The sequence below is a fragment of the Papio anubis genome, chromosome 12 (assembly GCF_008728515.1).
Source record: "Papio anubis isolate 15944 chromosome 12, Panubis1.0, whole genome shotgun sequence".
Taxonomy (NCBI): Eukaryota; Metazoa; Chordata; class Mammalia; order Primates; family Cercopithecidae; genus Papio; species Papio anubis.
The window spans coordinates 41,616,474-41,633,589 of record NC_044987.1 but is presented as its reverse complement, the minus strand read 5'-3'; the positions used below and the strand labels follow the sequence as shown (position 1 = coordinate 41,633,589).

General features: G+C 40.9%; 1 protein-coding gene across 5 annotated transcripts in view; it reads left to right on the top strand.

Moving 5' to 3' along the window:
- Nucleotides 1–17,116, top strand: part of FAT3 (FAT atypical cadherin 3) — a 703,955-nt gene that overhangs the window by 565,376 nt on the left and 121,463 nt on the right. For 3 of the 5 annotated variants that reach the window (XM_021926426.2, XM_021926428.2, XM_021926425.2), the window contains exons 5-8: nucleotides 845–1,159; nucleotides 3,924–4,134; nucleotides 4,581–4,649; nucleotides 13,155–13,294. In XM_021926426.2, coding sequence (XP_021782118.2) covers nucleotides 845–1,159; nucleotides 3,924–4,134; nucleotides 4,581–4,649; nucleotides 13,155–13,294 — 735 coding nt within the window. The remainder of the gene's footprint in view (nucleotides 1–844; nucleotides 1,160–3,923; nucleotides 4,135–4,580; nucleotides 4,650–13,154; nucleotides 13,295–17,116) is intronic. The other 2 variants (XM_021926429.2, XM_021926427.2) reach the window with 1 other exon arrangement.

The following is a 17,116-nucleotide window of genomic DNA, read 5'->3' as shown; positions in this document are numbered from 1 at the left end:
AATCAGACATCAAACAGTGGAACATATATCACAGTTTTCCTTTTGTTCAATGACAATGTAAAAATCAAATCATGTGGAGATGTGTCTTAGCCTGCTCTGGTTGCTGTAACAAAATACCATAGGCTGGATGACTTAAAGAACAGAAATGTATTGTTCACAATTCTGGAAGCTGGGAAGTCTAAAATCAAGGCACTAGCAGATTCAGTGTCTAGTGATAGCTTGTTCCTCCTAGATGGCGCCTTCTGGCCATGTCCTCATACGGTGGAAGGGACAAGCAAGCCTTCTCAGCCTCTTTCGAAGGGCACTAATCCCATTCATGAGGGTTTGGGATCTAATCGCCACCTAAAGGCCCCACCTCCTAATACTATTGCATTGGAAATTAGGTTTTAACATATAAATTTTGAGGGGTCACAAACATTCAGACTACAGCATGAAGACTGGAAAGTCCAAGGTCAGCATTCCAGCAGGGCTCATTTTGTGGTGAGGGCTCTCTTCCTGGCTTGCAGACAGCTACCTTCTTCTGTGTGCTCACATGGCAGAGAGAGATAGGATCTCTAGGGTTTCTTCCTCTTTTATAGGGACATTAGTTCTGTCAGATCAGGACATCCTTATGATCACATTTAACCTTAATAACCACACATGGGTGGTTAGAGCATCAACATGTGAATTTTAAGGGGAACACAATTCAGTCTCTAGAAAGATGAAAAAAGAGAGAAGAAAATGAATACTAAAAGAATTTGGATAGTATAGCATTGTTCATGCATTAAAAGAAACACCCATGGTTAACGTGTAATAGCAAGAATAATTTTTCTCCTTTCTGATCACATCATACTCTCTTTTTCAGGTGACTGTGACGGATGGTGGTCCCTCTCCAAAACAGTCAACCATCTGGGTGGTGGTTCAGGTTCTAGATGAAAATGACAACAAGCCCCAGTTCCCAGAGAAGGTCTACCAGATCAAGCTGCCGGAACGTGACCGAAAGAAGAGAGGAGAACCCATTTACAGGGCTTTTGCATTTGATAGAGATGAGGGCCCCAACGCAGAAATCTCCTACAGTATTGTGGATGGGAATGACGACGGAAAGTTCTTTATTGACCCTAAAACTGGGATGGTTTCTTCTAGAAAGCAGTTTACAGCAGGGAGTTATGACATCCTAACGGTAAGACCTTCCAAACTCCAGCAGCACGGCGGATGGGGGGAAGTGGTTATGTTCTTATTCGAGTATACTCCTTTGAGTAATAAATCTTTAGAGTAAAAAGTGAAACCACACATCTGTGGAAGGGTTCTTTCTGGGAGGCAAGTGCAGGTGAGAACTCTTGCCTGTTTCACTGATATTCTTAAATGACGAGACAATTTCCTTTGGTTGTGTCCTGTCAGCATTTTCCCCCATTCCCAGGCCACAGCCTGTTTCACCACATACTCAACCACTCTTTCTGCAGCCCTAAATCATCCTCAAAGTGCTGAACATAGATGTAAACTAAAGGTAGGGGAACAGCAGGGCAACACATCCTACCCACCACTGAACATATCTCTCACCATGTCCCCGTGACTTCCCATAGAAAACAACCTTGAAATTATCAACAATGAGATAGAGCATGGATATAGCTGTGTAAATTGTGAGACACAAATCACAATGATGTTTATTCCATCAAAACTGGGAAGACTCACGTATAAAGTGACTGAATTTTTTATTAAATTAGAAAAGTGAAAACAAGCATGAGAACCATCTCATGTAGAAACTTAAAGCTCCTGTATCTACAGTGCCAGTGTGCTCCCCCGACCCCAACCACTTTAGCCAGGTAGTGCCTATTCCAGAAAGGCAGCTGGTATCCTTACAAGCAATGAGAATGGTCCAGGGTCCCAACAACTACCAAAAGTTGGCACCAGCTGGGCACGGTGGTTCATGCCTATAATCCCAGCATTTTGGGAGGCCGAGGCAGGCAGATCACTTGAGGTCAGGAGTTTCAGACCAGCCTGGCCAACATGGTAAAACCCCATCTCTACCAAAAAAAAAAAAAAAATTAGCTGGGCATGGTGGTGCATGCCTATAATCCCAGCTACTCAGGAGGCTGAGGCAGGAGAATCACTTGAACCCAGGAGGCAGAGGTTACAGTGAGCCGAAATCACATCACTGCACTCCAGCCTGGGTGACAGAGCAAAACTCTGTCTCAAAAAAAAAAAAAAAAAAAAAAGTCGGCACCATCCACCACTCTTCTCTTTGTCTTTATCCTTCTCTGCTAGGTCTGTCCTTTATTATCTTAAATGATGGCCTGAGTCTCTTGATTTATCCTTTCTTTCCTGTGGTCTAGATGTGGGTTCCTTGCTGTGCTCAGTTATGTGGCCAGAACAGTGGGCAGAGAAAAAAACTACAGTAAAACACCAGCTCTGTTTCTACTGTTAGGAGCTCTGATGTGCTATGTGCCATTGCAGGTGTGTGAGACTTGCAGTTTGGGAATCTTTGAGGACTGGATAGATTCAAGTGGATACTGTTGGTGTCCTGCCCACCTCCCATTCTCAGACTGGTTTATCTGTCCCTCAACTGCTGCAACTATTGGCTGTCAATGGCTCACAGCTGCCCTCTTCTCCAGAGAGTCATCCTTGGATGATTCTTGGTGAAAGAAAGTCTACATTCCCAGCATCCAGTCTAGCAGCCCACAGCCATTGACTGACTGACACCCAGATACAAAAGTCCAATCCCCTTGCCTCAAGTTGGATTCAACTGTGGTGCAATTAATGGTTCAGAGCTCCCCATGGGATCCCTGTGGTCAGCCAGGACCACACCCTGATTTAACTCCCACCCTGCCCACCCTGTTCTCTATTCCCTTTCACCTGAGAGCACTTCTCCCAAAAAAACCATTTGTACTCAAATACCTGTCTTAGCTCCTGGGGGAACCTGACTTAAGACATGTATCCTCAAGTTTTCTCACCCCACAGGGATATTCTAGGGCAAAGCAATCATTCATGAACACATAGCATGAGGGTGCTATGCATTGTCACTGTTTGGAAAGGCTGTAGCTATCAGTTATGTTCCTATAAATGTTATTTTTTAAATGCAATACTTGAAAGTCCTTTTAAAAATTTATTTTTATTTCTGTTTAGTTTTGGCCTTTGCTTCTTGGAGCTTTTGACCCTCCCATTTGAGTCCAGAGTTCACCTGGACTCTTCACCCTTCCCAGCTGGGTGGGGAGACTTGCTTCCTCAGCCCTTATATCAGCTAATTATGACCACAGAGGAGAGTCATTAGCCCTGTCCTCCCTTCCACGCTGCTTCCAGGGACTGTGCTATCGAGAGAGTTCTCTGTTACCTTTCTGCAGATGGCAAAACTGAAGGGCCTCAAGGCAGCTAGCTCCAGGCTGCTCCCTTTCCCAGCCCACTCTATCTTGCTCCTGGGATCCTGTGCTGCTATCAATCACAAAGAGCAGAAGGAAGGAGCTGAGAAACACAACCACACACTGCAAAACACAACCCCACACACACATACACACACACACTTCTGCACATATCATTCACACATATATAAGGTTTCACAATGCACTTTCTTCCCTTTCACATATCACCACCAGAGGTGAGGCTCAGGATCATGCTATCAGGAATCAAATTAGCTATTTCTATTCATGTAACTATTATTCAGGGCCACAAATCACCACAAACTGTAAGTGCAGCATTTGTCTTTCAAGATCTCCATATCTGTAACGTTGACGGTGGTCCAGAGAGCCGCTGGCAAACATGGTGCAAGGTCTACACATGGCTGGGTTGTTCCCCTCCATTCCCAAGCCTTTTCTCCCCAGAACTCTGCTCGTTTCTTCCCCTTTCTGACACTGTGTTGAAGATGGACTCTTGGCCCAGCAACATGAGTGACAGATCCAAACTCTACAGCAATCAGAGGTCTGAGACATCTTTCTGTTCTCTCCCTGTGTGAGTAGATAAAGGCAGTGGACAATGGGCGCCCACAGAAATCCTCCACGGCCCGCCTCCACATTGAATGGATTAAGAAACCACCCCCTTCGCCTATACCATTGACCTTCGATGAGCCGTTTTATAACTTCACAGTCATGGAAAGTGATAGAGTGACTGAAATTGTAGGGGTGGTGTCTGTGCAGCCAGCTAACACCCCTCTGTGGTTTGACATAGTTGGTAAGTTCGAGTCTTACAGAGCAGTATCGTGCAATGTAATAATTGACTGAAGCAACTAGCAAAAAAAAAAAAAAAAAAAAAAGAAAAAAAAAGAAAAAAGAAAGAAAGAAAGCAAAAAACTAACAATTAGTGCCAAGATTAAAATATGTATAGTGCTGGAATGCAAAAGAGCCAGTAAAATGAATAATCGACCTGTGCTTTCGTTCCAACTCTGTAGCTAAGCTGAACCGAAAGTGCTCTCTGGCTGGATTTTCCATAGTACGTTATTTACTGCAATCTTAATGTCTTTCTGTGTGTCATTTAAATTCTATTGTCACACTTGGCTAATCTCATTTCTAAATGTATTGATGGTACTAGACTTGCTGTCCTTCATTTCTCTCTTTTTCTTCACCTTTTTTCTGCATTCTGTTCTTTTTTTTTTCTGCTCCCGACTGCCCTGCTTCAAGGTGGCAAGCATGCTCGAGAGATGTTCTATATTCTACAGACAGCTTGTGGGCAGAACTGTTCAACAGAAGGTACCCTTAGTGCAAACACATTTGCTAAAATACAGCTATCCAATCTGCCTTTTACGGTTTTTTTTTTAAGCAAATTGAATTACATCTTTCATAACTGCCTGTGACAGGCTGAAGTGCAGCCCACAGATTTCATATATGCCTCTAACAGCTATTGCGTTACTCGTATCCAATGACTTCCTTTGTTCGAGTTTGATAGGGTTTGGATTTTGGGGGGGTTTGTTTTGATTTTTGTTTCTTTGCTTTTGAGGTATGTGGGCTTTTTGTTGTTTTGTTTTTATCTTTTTGTAGGTTGGTTTATTTAACTGGGCCTTTTCCAATTGAAAAATAAATTAAAATGTATTCCAGTCCCTCTGTTTTGCAGTGGTAGTACCATTCATACACCAATAGCCCCATCAGGAGAGTCCCCTGGCTGTCGTCCACAAAAGGAAGGGCAGGAAATGGAACCTAGATATATAGCCAGTCAGCCTCCCCCGCAAGCCGAATAGAGGAAGCAGATGGAAGCATGCAGGATAGACCCTGGGAGCCAACCTTTAAATTCCTTGAAAGAAAGCAAGCAAGCACGCCAGGCTGCAAAAGGAAAGGGCAAAACAGCACTATAGCCCTTGACAAACCAGCAGGGAGAGGCACTGGAGAGGAAATGAGTGCCGAGGACCAGGAAACAAAACAGGCTGTTGCTAAAACAGAGGGGAGAGTGTGTGTCGCCCAATCCGACACTGCGTTGAGCTAAAGCTGACTTCCCACGCTTCTCAGTGGGAGGCAGGGGATCCAGGAGAGAGTTGGTCTGGAGAAATCGTTTCCTTCCCCATGTCACTGCCTGGATAGGATGGGCAGGAACATGCCTCTCCCCCTAGGCATTGCTGTGCTTGGGATAAGCATTTAGAAAGTTCCACAACGGTTGTAACAAGGCACAGAAAAAGAATGCCCCATGGCCCGCAATCAAACCTCTGTAGAGAGTCCTCTGAACTTCCAAAAAGTAAAGAGCTGTTTCCTACATGTCTCATTTGATGGAATGACGGTGGAACGTTTTCGTTTTACTTACTTGGTATTAATCATGCCATCCTGTACACGGCCATCCTCACACCAAGCTTTCACTTCTCTCTTCATTCCTACTCAACATATTTGAAATGAAACTTCTTCTGATCCATGAAAGGGGTCTCCACTTCTTTATCTTCTCAGTAACTTTCAGCTCGTAAGATATTATCTGATGCAGTTTCTTCTTTCTTCGCACAACAAAGGGTTGCACGTAGTCATGGTCTGGTTGTCTGTACAGTCACCTTTAATGATTTCTTCACTTCCACCCCCAGTCAGAGTCACAGAAAGTGCAATTCAGTTCTAACAGTGCCACTAGTGCCAGGTTTCCAGAGACATGTGCAATAGTGATTTCTAGCCGGGCACAGTGGCTCACTCCTGTAATTTCAGCACTTTGGGAGGCTGAGGTGGGCGGATCACTTGAGGTCAGGAGTTCAAGACCAGCCTGTCCAACATGGCAAAACCCCGTCTCTACTAAAAATACAAAAATTAGCTGGACGTGATAGCGGGTGCCTGTAATCCCAGCTACTAAGGAGGCTGAGGCAGGAGAATTGCTTTAACCCGGGAGGCAGAGGTTGCAGTGAGCTGAGATTGCATCACTGTACTCCAGCAGCCTGGACAACAGAGCAAGACTGTCTCAAAAAAAAAAAAAAAAAAAAAAAAAACAGTAAAAGAAAAAAAAGTGATTTCTTTTAAATAACCTAAAGGAGAGTGCAGCAGAAACCGAATAGGCAACAGAATGTCTAGTGTGCTGTCCTGAGATAAGATGAGTTACCCTTTCTCATCAGCCACTGATTTTTCTCCCTCCTCCTTGGACACTCCAGTTTCCAAGCACCTCTACAGCCGGACAGTGTCACATCTCTCCCTGGCATGATCTGTGCACGCAACCTGCTGACCCGTGGCACATCCCACCTACCACCTATGTGCCCCGGGATGCCCTCACTTGTAGTCTGCTTTTGAAATCCTACTGGCATGCCTTTCTGTAATGGTCAGTCTCACCAGCTGCTTGACCCTAGTTATCAAGGTCAGGTTTGCAACTCTTCATCATTCCTGCCTGTGTGTGTGTGTGACTGTCTGTAGGTAAGCATGCCTAGCAGTACTGCATGTAACCTGATTTGCAAGTTTCTCATGTCAGCATGATGAGTGTTGCTGTATTTTTTCGTTTGTGCTTATCCTGTCTCCACTCTTAACCCCTATGGTTAAGGCCCATGTGTCCTCATTCCTTCCTCCTGCCAATACCTCTGTTGCTACCAACCCAGGATGAGTGGAATAAACTACGGTGAGTGATGGAGATACCCCAGGCAGCCACTATGCTAACCCTACTGATGCCTCCTGGAACCTACTCAGAGTCAGTGTGACCTTCCACTGTGCTACCGGCCATGGCAACCTACGCACCTTTGACAAAATAGAAACATCACTGGTCCAAGAAGAGAGAGGCAGTTTACAGATGAGAGCCCTCCCTGGAAGGAGTCCCTTTAAGCTACCTTAAATATAGACCCAGGGTCCGTCATCAAGAACATGGCATCAGTTTTCATGTTTCTTCACTGGTGTATTTCTAAATGCTACGCTCTTCCTAGAGACTCCCTTCAGTTTCAGGGCACTTGTAAGTTTCTGAATGAGGACCTACAGGGTTGTCCCTCTGGTCTGGATGCTTCCATCACAGAGATTTCACTGTAAATCGGGTAACATCTAGCCAAGCTTCTTTTCCAAATTGAACTTACTGGGCCAGATGCCCAAACAGAACATGATTTTATTTCCATCTCCACATCCAGCCAACAACATCTTGAAACACCAAATCTTTATTTCAGCGCAGAAGTAAAATCCTTTTCCCAGGTGCTGGTTGCTTCAGTATCGATACGGTCCGCGTTCCACCAAATCCTCCTTTTGAAAATCTTTCTAATCCATCAGAGTCATTTTTTCTCAATCTGCTGACAACATCTTTCCCCCTCTCTAAATACCTATTGTTTCCTTTATCATATTCAGATGTTTTATTCTCGCTTTCAAGATTTCTTGCTTATTTATCTTCGGCCGTGGAAACTCTCATCTCTTTGTTCCCTTCCTCCTTACCTAAGCATCTTTTCTGGCCAAGCTAACATACAGGGGAAAGAGGGAACATTGCGCCTCAATGTTTAAGAAACATAGCAGTGAATGCCTGGAATAGGCACTAGGTATGTAATGTCAGCATGGATCTGAAATGAGGTCTCAGGTATAAGTATGGGCCTTGCAAAGGTAAATACTCTACGACTCTTCCAAGGGAGTGAGGATTTGGTTCCATTTTAGACCTAGTGCATGCAGACACCTAAAGAGACACTGAGTTACAGAGAAGACATCATCTTGGCATGGCACTTACAGCTTACAAATGCTATGACTAATAAATTCTCATTAAGTGAGCAGAAATAGTGTTTCAGCATGCTTTTCCCCTGAGAGTAAAGTCGCCTCATTTCTGCATTTCCAAATCAACCCAAATCTAGCTTAACTGCATGTCTTTGCCTCCCACCATGATATGAATTCACAAAAATGGGGTAGCGAGCAAGGTTTTGTTACCAAGCCTGGACCCTTGCATCGAGGATCTGTCACACACTTTCTTGTGCCTCCAAGGAGACCACTGCTTACAATGTTATGCAGTGAGACTTTTCAGCTTCCAGAAACAGAAGCCCTACTTGTAACTGAGTTAAGAAAGCTGTAATTAAAAGGAAGCATAATAAAGTTCAGCTGTTCTGCGTTTAAACAGCCCAACGCACAGCATGTTCCTTCTCTGTGTTAAAAGGGAAAGAAACTGAAGGGAACACAAATAACCCATAATCCTTTGTGGCTTTATCACATATCTTCACACTTCTCAGGGGACTATGATTTCAACTCCACAGCTCCTTGATTTACAGACTCTCTAATGTGCATGCAATCTGGTTCACAGTTCAGTCCCTGTATCTTTATTCTGTTGGCAAATATTGGAACAGAGAAGGCCACCTTTATTACGCACCTCAGACAGTTCCTCTTTACCTGCAGATGGGTGGGGGGTGCTGTCACCCATTTTTTAGCTTTTCACCTGACTTAGGCTACAAAAATAGTTTTCTTTGTAAATCGTAAGCACCTAAAATATCTTTCTTTATCTCGCCTACTGTAAGGCTGCTCTTTGAAAATGATTCTCCGTTGGTGAGTGATAGCACGTAGTTCCAACTCAAGTTGAAATGTCTTTCTGTGTTGCAGGAAGGCTGCTTTTACCCTTCATTTGTCATAGGTTCCTTCAAACTTTGGGCTCCAGGCTGCTGCTGTGTCATAAGCTTTTGCCTGTCTTTATTGAACCTTGTCCCCAGCGGAGCCATCGCCATTTAGAGATGAATCAAGTAGGCCAGTTGAAGTCTCTGGTAGCACTAGTAGAGCCTTGTTCTTCAGCTAGAGCTTGGAAACCTCTGGGTCTTCCCTAATCAGGTGGCTGTATTTCTCTAACAAAAGACTCTTGCCCAGTGATATGGAGAGAAACCATGTTCATGCGTTATTTCTATTACAACTGCTCCTGCATCAGGGTGACCCTTGCTCCAAGTTATTCAACTGATATCAAACACTTCATTTCCCCTATTCTGCCCCTTTTCCCTAATTTGATCCCAAATACGCCTCTCATTTTTCCATAGCAACAGTCTGGTCCATAGGAGCACTGAAGAAACTTCAGAAAAATAAGAAGCCTAGAAACACTTTATATACTATTAACGGTTTTAAGAAAATGAATTTTAAACTCGATTCTAGAAGGGATTTTCTTTCCGACCACTTTTTCCTGACCTCCACCTGGTGTCCCCTGTCTTCCAAGTAAATATCCTTTTCAGCCAGGTACTGTGCTTGCTTTCATTTCAAGGCAGAAAATTAGGGGAAAATGGTAATTAGTGTTTAGCATTTTCAAGATCAAACCATAACTGGTGTTTAGCATTTTTTCTTAATTTCAGTGTACATGCTGAACCTGAATCAACAGCTTGTGCACAACTCCCTGAATTCATTGAGAGTCGGCAGCTCCGTGTTCTGGAAGCTGCTCACATAACACCTCCCCCTTGGTGACAACTAGATGTGGGTTGGTATTTTTACAATTATGCATGGAATGGCATAGAATCATATGCTAGGGGAGGTACCTGGAAGCTTCTCTAAAGGGGAAGCTGTGTGATTCTCACCATTGGGTGTCTTTATGGAGGGACAGAGGTGCTTCATACCCTTCTTTAAAGAAAAACTAGAGTGAATCATGGCCCAGCTCCAATGCCCAGCACATTTAAGCAGTAGCTGCTGGCTCAAAATATTTCCACTTATGTCCCATCTTTAAAGCCTTTTAGGACATTCCTACTTGGGATGTTTAACTTTAGAATCCAGTAGAAATCCAGTGTGCTTCATCTGCTCTTTGTTTACTCTATTACACCTGTCTTGACCGAAAATGGTCAAAGAGATATGTCCCTAATGTGAATTATCTGTTATGTGGGCTGTTCACAACCTTGCTTTTAACCATCTCTGCCGCACACCCCTGCAGCAATGCTCAGGCTGTGACTTTTCTAATTTCCCACTTTGTTGAAACTCAGACCAGCTCTGCGGTGTCCTCCCTCCTCCCCACCTTTTGTTGAGCCTAACGCTGCTGCACCAAACACACTCTGGCTTTGCATGTTCTGTTACTGGCTCTGAGGAAGCACACCTTGTTTAAGTGGAATGCTGCTAGCAAAAATGGACTCCTTGCATTTGATATTCTCACTCTGGACGATTTGGATATGGTTTCCTATGAAAATGAAATCACTTTCAGGCTAAAAGGGAGCCTGAAAAATGAGACCTGGGGGAGAGATATGGAGTCGTTTATGAAATGGGATGCTTAAGTGGTAGGTTATTAAATTGTGTGAGGGTTGATGGTAAACTGCTGGTCTAGATTCTGTGTCCCTTGTCAGAAATTCATTTTAAAACTCATGGAAGATTTTGTTTTACATTAAATCTTAGTTTAACTAGGAACAAATGTCCTGGAAATGAGTGTCCGAGGCTGCTAACTATATTGGTAAACTGAGAAACATAGTTTGTAGGCTCTCCCTCAAGTGCTCTTGGCTCTGCTCTTCTAATGGTCTATCTCCCCTGTCCCTTTGGAGGTTTCTGTGCTAAAGAATTTGAGGGAGATACACACATACACATACACACACAAATACATATATGAACACACACAGAAAGAGAGAAAACTGTAAAAAAAAAAAAAAAAAAACCATAAAATTAGCCAAAAATGTTATTTGATATGAAAAACGACTAAGAAAAAGCACACACTCTATATGCCATATGTAAATGTTATGCCACTAAGCGCATGACATGATTATGTATTTTTGTACAGGGCCCTGGGGAAAATGTGAGTCAAAGTCAGTGAAACAGAGCAAATTGGACTGCCCCATTTAAACAGTAACTCAAACTCAAACTATGCTTGCTGGTTCTCTAAAATGTATTTTTAATCATCTTTAAACTGGAGCAAACTAAAGTTTTATAATTTGCATAATCTTTATTTTGACTTGACTCACACATTTTCACATTTAAAAATAATCAACATTATTTCCCCACCTCCAAATAATATCATGACCCTAAGATTTAAGAAAGTTAACATTTTGGTAAAGAAAACATTCTAAATGGGATTTAAAATGGGATTTAATACCCACTAGAAACAACCTGAGAAGTTGCATTCTCATCTTTCCTTCCATACAGGACTTATGAGGCAATTTTATGACCTTTCTTTGAAAGTTTCCATGGCAAATTTTTTCTCAGAATGTACCGCTTAATAGCAAATGATCATGTTGTTGTTGTTTTTTCCTCTTGTTCATGAAGATGGTTTTTCACGACACTCAAATCAGACTTCCATTTTGTTTCATGTTGTTATCAACATGAAACATTCCCTTTGAATAAGAAATGGTAATGACCTAAGGCTTGCTCCCCTTTTCAGCCTAGACTCCCCCTTCTCTCCTTATCCTAGCTTCAAACAATTTTTTTGGAGTTAATATTTAGTGCTCCTCATCAAATCAATTAAAGATATTAATTGGAAAATGAGTCTCTTTTTAGATGAAGTTTTTTAAAAAGTATATAATCTCCGAGCAATTCTCTGATACTCTCATCTCTCCATAACTTTAATTAAATGTCAAGGGCAATTATATTCTCTCTTGCAATTAAATAATCTTAAGTGTATATGACAGCAGCAAGTAATAAGTATTTGAAATATATATATGGCCAGATTTTTTTTTAAGTAAACCATATTATTTATTTCATGTCATTGTACATCAGATTCTAGTAATTCAGGTAAAATTCTCCTTCCCTTAACTCACTATTCATAATTGTTAAATAAAAGTAATATATTGTACTGTTCATTGATCAGCAAAATGAAATGCAAAGAATGTGGAATGTAAAAATAAACCAAAGTTAGTTTTCTAAAATATGAAATTCAATAAATACATTGCCCTATATGCTGTAGTTAAATAAAATTACTGTCTGAGAACAAAATCAACACCATGAAATTTCAGGCCAAAAGAAGCAGAGCTTGTGAACATACACTCATGCTTAATTAAAATTATTCCAACATTCATACCATTATTTTTCTCCCCCTCAAAAAAAATCTTTCATTTTGGGAAGATCATAAACCACACTTTGGTTGCCAGAGGTGGAAACATCAGCAGTGATTTCAACAACGGCAATATTGTCTTAAGCACATCACTCACAGACTGTGAGTTACATGGCCAGGGGGTTGAGGGGAAAGTAAAGTTTTCTAAACTTTCATGTAAATTGTTTTGTAATTTGGTGTCATATAAGCTGATGTTTTCTTCTACTTCTTTCCCAATTTTATTTTGTAACTCTCCCTAGGCTTTCTGCCTTTTTAGGAGAAAAATAATTTACACTACCAAGATGGCAACATAAGTATTTCTATAAATATCCCAGCTCGCAGATATAGAATTTTTAATATGAAATTTTTTTTGCTTTTTTTTTTTACTGTTTAGAATTCATAATTTTATTTCTGACATTTAATTAAGGGAATCTGAATTCTAGCAGCCAAATGTTTACCATCAATCCTGGAATAGATTTTAAATGTGTACTCATTCTATTAATAATAATTGGACTATTTATTTACTTAGAATTTAATCTACTTTGGAAAAAACAAAAAGATCTACAAATTTCTAATGGTGAAGCCACAGGAGGTTAAAGGGCCTTTAGGTTTCTAAATATTTAATGGGGTCAGTTTATGCTTCACTACTTTAACATTTACTGCTGAGGTTTTTCTTTGCAATACATTCCTTTTTCGTGACATTTGTTATGCATTGTAGAGGCTGTGTTTTGAACTATGAATCAAGTTAGAAATAAAGAGGTCCCATTTAAGATGTACAAAATTGAGCCATAGGGATGCCTATCAAAAAAATATTTCTGTATAAGAGCTCCCTTTAAAGATATATGATATAATACATGTAATAAGTTCTCAGATTTGCTAATTTCATGTTTCTGTGAAATCATCAGGGGGGAATTTTGACAGCGCTTTTGACGCAGAGAAGGGTGTTGGGACAATTGTCATCGCAAAACCTTTGGACGCAGAGCAGAGGTCCATCTATAATATGAGTGTGGAAGTCACTGATGGGACAAATGTTGCTGTCACTCAGGTGAGATGTTAAATTACTGAATAGCAGGAATGCTGAAATAGCTGCCAAAGTCAGGGGTGCAAGCAATGAAAAAATAAAATGTAATGGAAGTAGTAAATTATGTCCATGGTTTTCTAGTGTTTACAAAAACCATTTTCAAGAACAATTAAGAAAAGGGATTCTGTAGATGATATCATAGGACTTAGCTGCCACTTTCAAGAAGTTGTGATTGATCGTGCATGGAAAAGTGATGCGTGTTTGTTTCCTGATCATCTACTGTAGATTTTTCTGTTTGACAATAAAGTCAACTTTCCTTGAATTTACAAAGAGGAGGACATCTATTTTACTTGAGTTCACACACCATATTATTCTTTACCTCCTCATTTTTTTTTTTTAAAGTCACAGAAAGTTATAGCTAAAGAATACCTAAGAGTCCAAATTCATTTATAGACTTAGATAAGCTAAGTAGTGTATCCAAGGTCATGCAGCCTTAGTAAAGAAAAAGGACTGGGATCTAGGTGTCCTGATTCTCTTCTGCCATTCTAGCCTCTTTATCCTTGCTGTTTGTATAGTAGAACCCCTTGGTTGTGGTGAGAGGTTAAAAACACCAGTGGCTGGACCCCAGCCACAGAAATCCTATGTGATTCTGATATGCAGCCAGGGTCAAGGACCACTCCTCATACTTTGCAACCTGAGCACATGTGAAAGGGCATTGAGAGCAGGAGGAAAAGAAAATCTTTGGACTTCTCATGTGGCTCAGTACATCTTTCTGAGACTAGCACAGTGTTACATATCAATATGAGGCAGACTTGTACTAAATATGAGAAGATTTTGTTGTCTTATTTTTTAGCACCAGAGACCTAGGCCAGTTATGGCAGAGAGCTGGCACATATGCATATGCTGAAACCCCTCTCTTAGTCCCTGCTGAGCTCTGAGGTTCCTCTAACCCCAGAAGGCATCACTAATTCATTAAGGCCCATTTTTCTGCTGAGCCCAGATGTGTCCTTAGAATCTTTCTGAACACAATGCTTCAGGTAGTGAAGATGAAATTTTTGCCAACCCTGAAGCAAGCGTTGATTCATCTTAAATATGATGTAAGCATTTGCAACTATGTTGTTTTAAAAAGAAGAAAGGATGAATATTTCATGTGTTTGCCTAGCCAGCTGCCTCTTAGTTTGAGACTATTTGAAAAATATAATGAAACTCTTTCCTTTGAATCTGTTTATAATCAAAGAATGGTAGAATTTGAAGAAAACAATAGGGTTCATTTTAGTACAACTCCTTTACTTTTCATTTGAATAAACTAAAACCTTAGAGAGGAGAAGTGACTTGCACATAATACAGCAGCCAGTGTGAAACAATTTCTGATCCTCCAACCTGCATCCTTTCCCAGTAACTAGGATGATCATATGACCCTGTTTGCCTTAAAGAGTCCCATTTATGTCTGTGGCATTGGCATAATTATTCTCCTTCCCTTAACTGACTATTCATAGTTGTTATATAAAAGTAATATATTGTTCATTGATCAGCAAAATGAAATGCAAAGAATGTAGAATGTAACAATAAACCAAAATTAGTTTTCTAAAATATGAAATTCAATAAATACAGCCACAGAAATCCTATGTGATTCTGACATGCAGCCAGGGTCAAGGACCCCATTAACTCTCAAAATTGCCCCAATTGGGACAATAAATTATATAGTCACCCTATCGAAAACCATGCTGTTCCAGGGTATTTTCAAGGCTAAAATATAGACACATGGAAAGAACCCATGGCTGGGGTGTTGTGAGAACCACACAGTCCAAAAGCACGCCCCCAAAGACTAATACAAAACAACCCACCTGCTGTATTGCTGTCTTAAGTGTTAATCCATTTTAAATGGGAATTGAAGTTTTAAAAATTAGCCTTGTCTTAGCATTTTCAACCTTGACTTTTTAGTGCCACTTAAAAACATAAGACATATTTGAGTAAAATATAAATAAAGCATGAAACCATATTCAGTTCCAGACTTTTCTCCAGAGTTTCATACCAGTTGAATTAAATGGTATTCAGTGTGCCCAGAATACCATTATGGATATTTTAAAAATTGAATATTTTTAGAACAAGTGAATGAATAGTAGATACATATTCAGCAGAGTCTACGCAGCAGATATGCTGGATCTCCAAAGCACAAAACTAACTCATGTTAACAACAACAAAAATTATCAATGATACTTTTACTTTAGAATTTTATTAGAACCAGATGAGAAATCATTTAACAGCATTTGTTCCACAAATATCTTTAGAGTTCTTACCATGGGCTAGGAGCAGTTCTAGATGCTAAGTACTAAGGTCACAGTGATTCAGAGTTTTAAATCCAGGTGACTGACATGCGCTCATTTTTTTCAAGTTAATATGGAAACATGTATTACGAAACTTTGAACGTACACACCGTTTGAGTCCTGTTTTTGTTTATTTTGTTTCTGACTTGTATACAGTTAGGCTTATCTCCAGGGCTATCTAGAAGGAGTTAGAGAATTAGGTGAACTTTGAGGCACCTTTTGGTAAGGCCAAGATAAGGAAGTTAACAAAGGATGCCAAGAGATTTTCTTGTCAAAAGCGTTCAAGTCACTCTGTGTCTCCAGAGTCATGACCTTTGTACGAAGTGGGAACTAAGAGTTTCCAAAGTACATACCTGTATGTCATTGGTATTACCATCAGGAAGTCATTACTCTGTCTACTGAGCTATCTTAGGGCCTGACCACCTCACCAGCCCCTGCCAATCCAGGCCTCTCTCATATTTACCACAGCTTTCCCGGCAGTGGTGGTAGGAGTGCTTCTCTGAATTAGTCAGCACCCTCCATGTCAAGAACACTTTGACAAAAGGATGTTTTGGGAAATAAAAGGCATTCCGGATTTCTTTCAGAAACCATGAAAGCATGCTCCCATGCATGACCCTGGGCAACTTAATGATTCTACCATCAAACAGATAACCTTCACCATATAACTAAATAAATGTCCTGTAGCCCCAAAACACCTGTTCAGTTTTCCTGCGGGAACTTTTCTCTGCTTTGTTCATTTGGAATCATAAAACATGATATGACAGGGCTTCAAGTCATCCATAAACAACATGTTGAACTTGGCTTCACAAATGTCAAATAAATCAGATCCTCAGTGATTCTGTGTCCACATGAAAACCCTTCCTTCACCTTCAGTTTTGTCCTAGTCTCCCAACTCTCACAGGATTCTTGTGCCTCAGAGCTACAATATCTAATGATAAACATCCTTTTCTTTACTGAGATTCCTTAGTGTGAGCACAAAACATAAGAAGGTCCTGTGGGTTTTAGGCTGAAAAGATTCCAGTGAACTAAACGTAAGAATACAGCATCCCAACATTGACAAAAACCTCCTAGCAAGATGGACAAGGGCCTCTGCATAAACTAGTTCTTTATTTTGTAGGGGATATTATTATGCTTTTTGTAATACAATGTTAGTATTTGGCAACATGGGCTTTGTAGCAGGTAATTTTGCATCCCAATCTCCACTCTGCCACAAAACAGATGAGTCACCTCAAGCAAGTCACCTGACTTCTCTGCACCCTGGTCTTCTTGTTTGGAGGTGCCAATACCTACAACATGGGAGTTGCTATGAGGATTACATGAGTTTATGCATGCAGAGTATCAGCATGAGGTCTAAATGTAGTAAGAATTCAGTTAATAGTAGCTACTGCTGCTATTGTTATTATTCCTATCACCTGTTAGTTTCTCTGAGGCACACATGGGATTTACCTCAGATGAAGTGCCTCAGATGAAGTGGAAGATCCAGTGGCTGCATCCCCGTCCTTCAGTGAGGGCTATTCTGGAT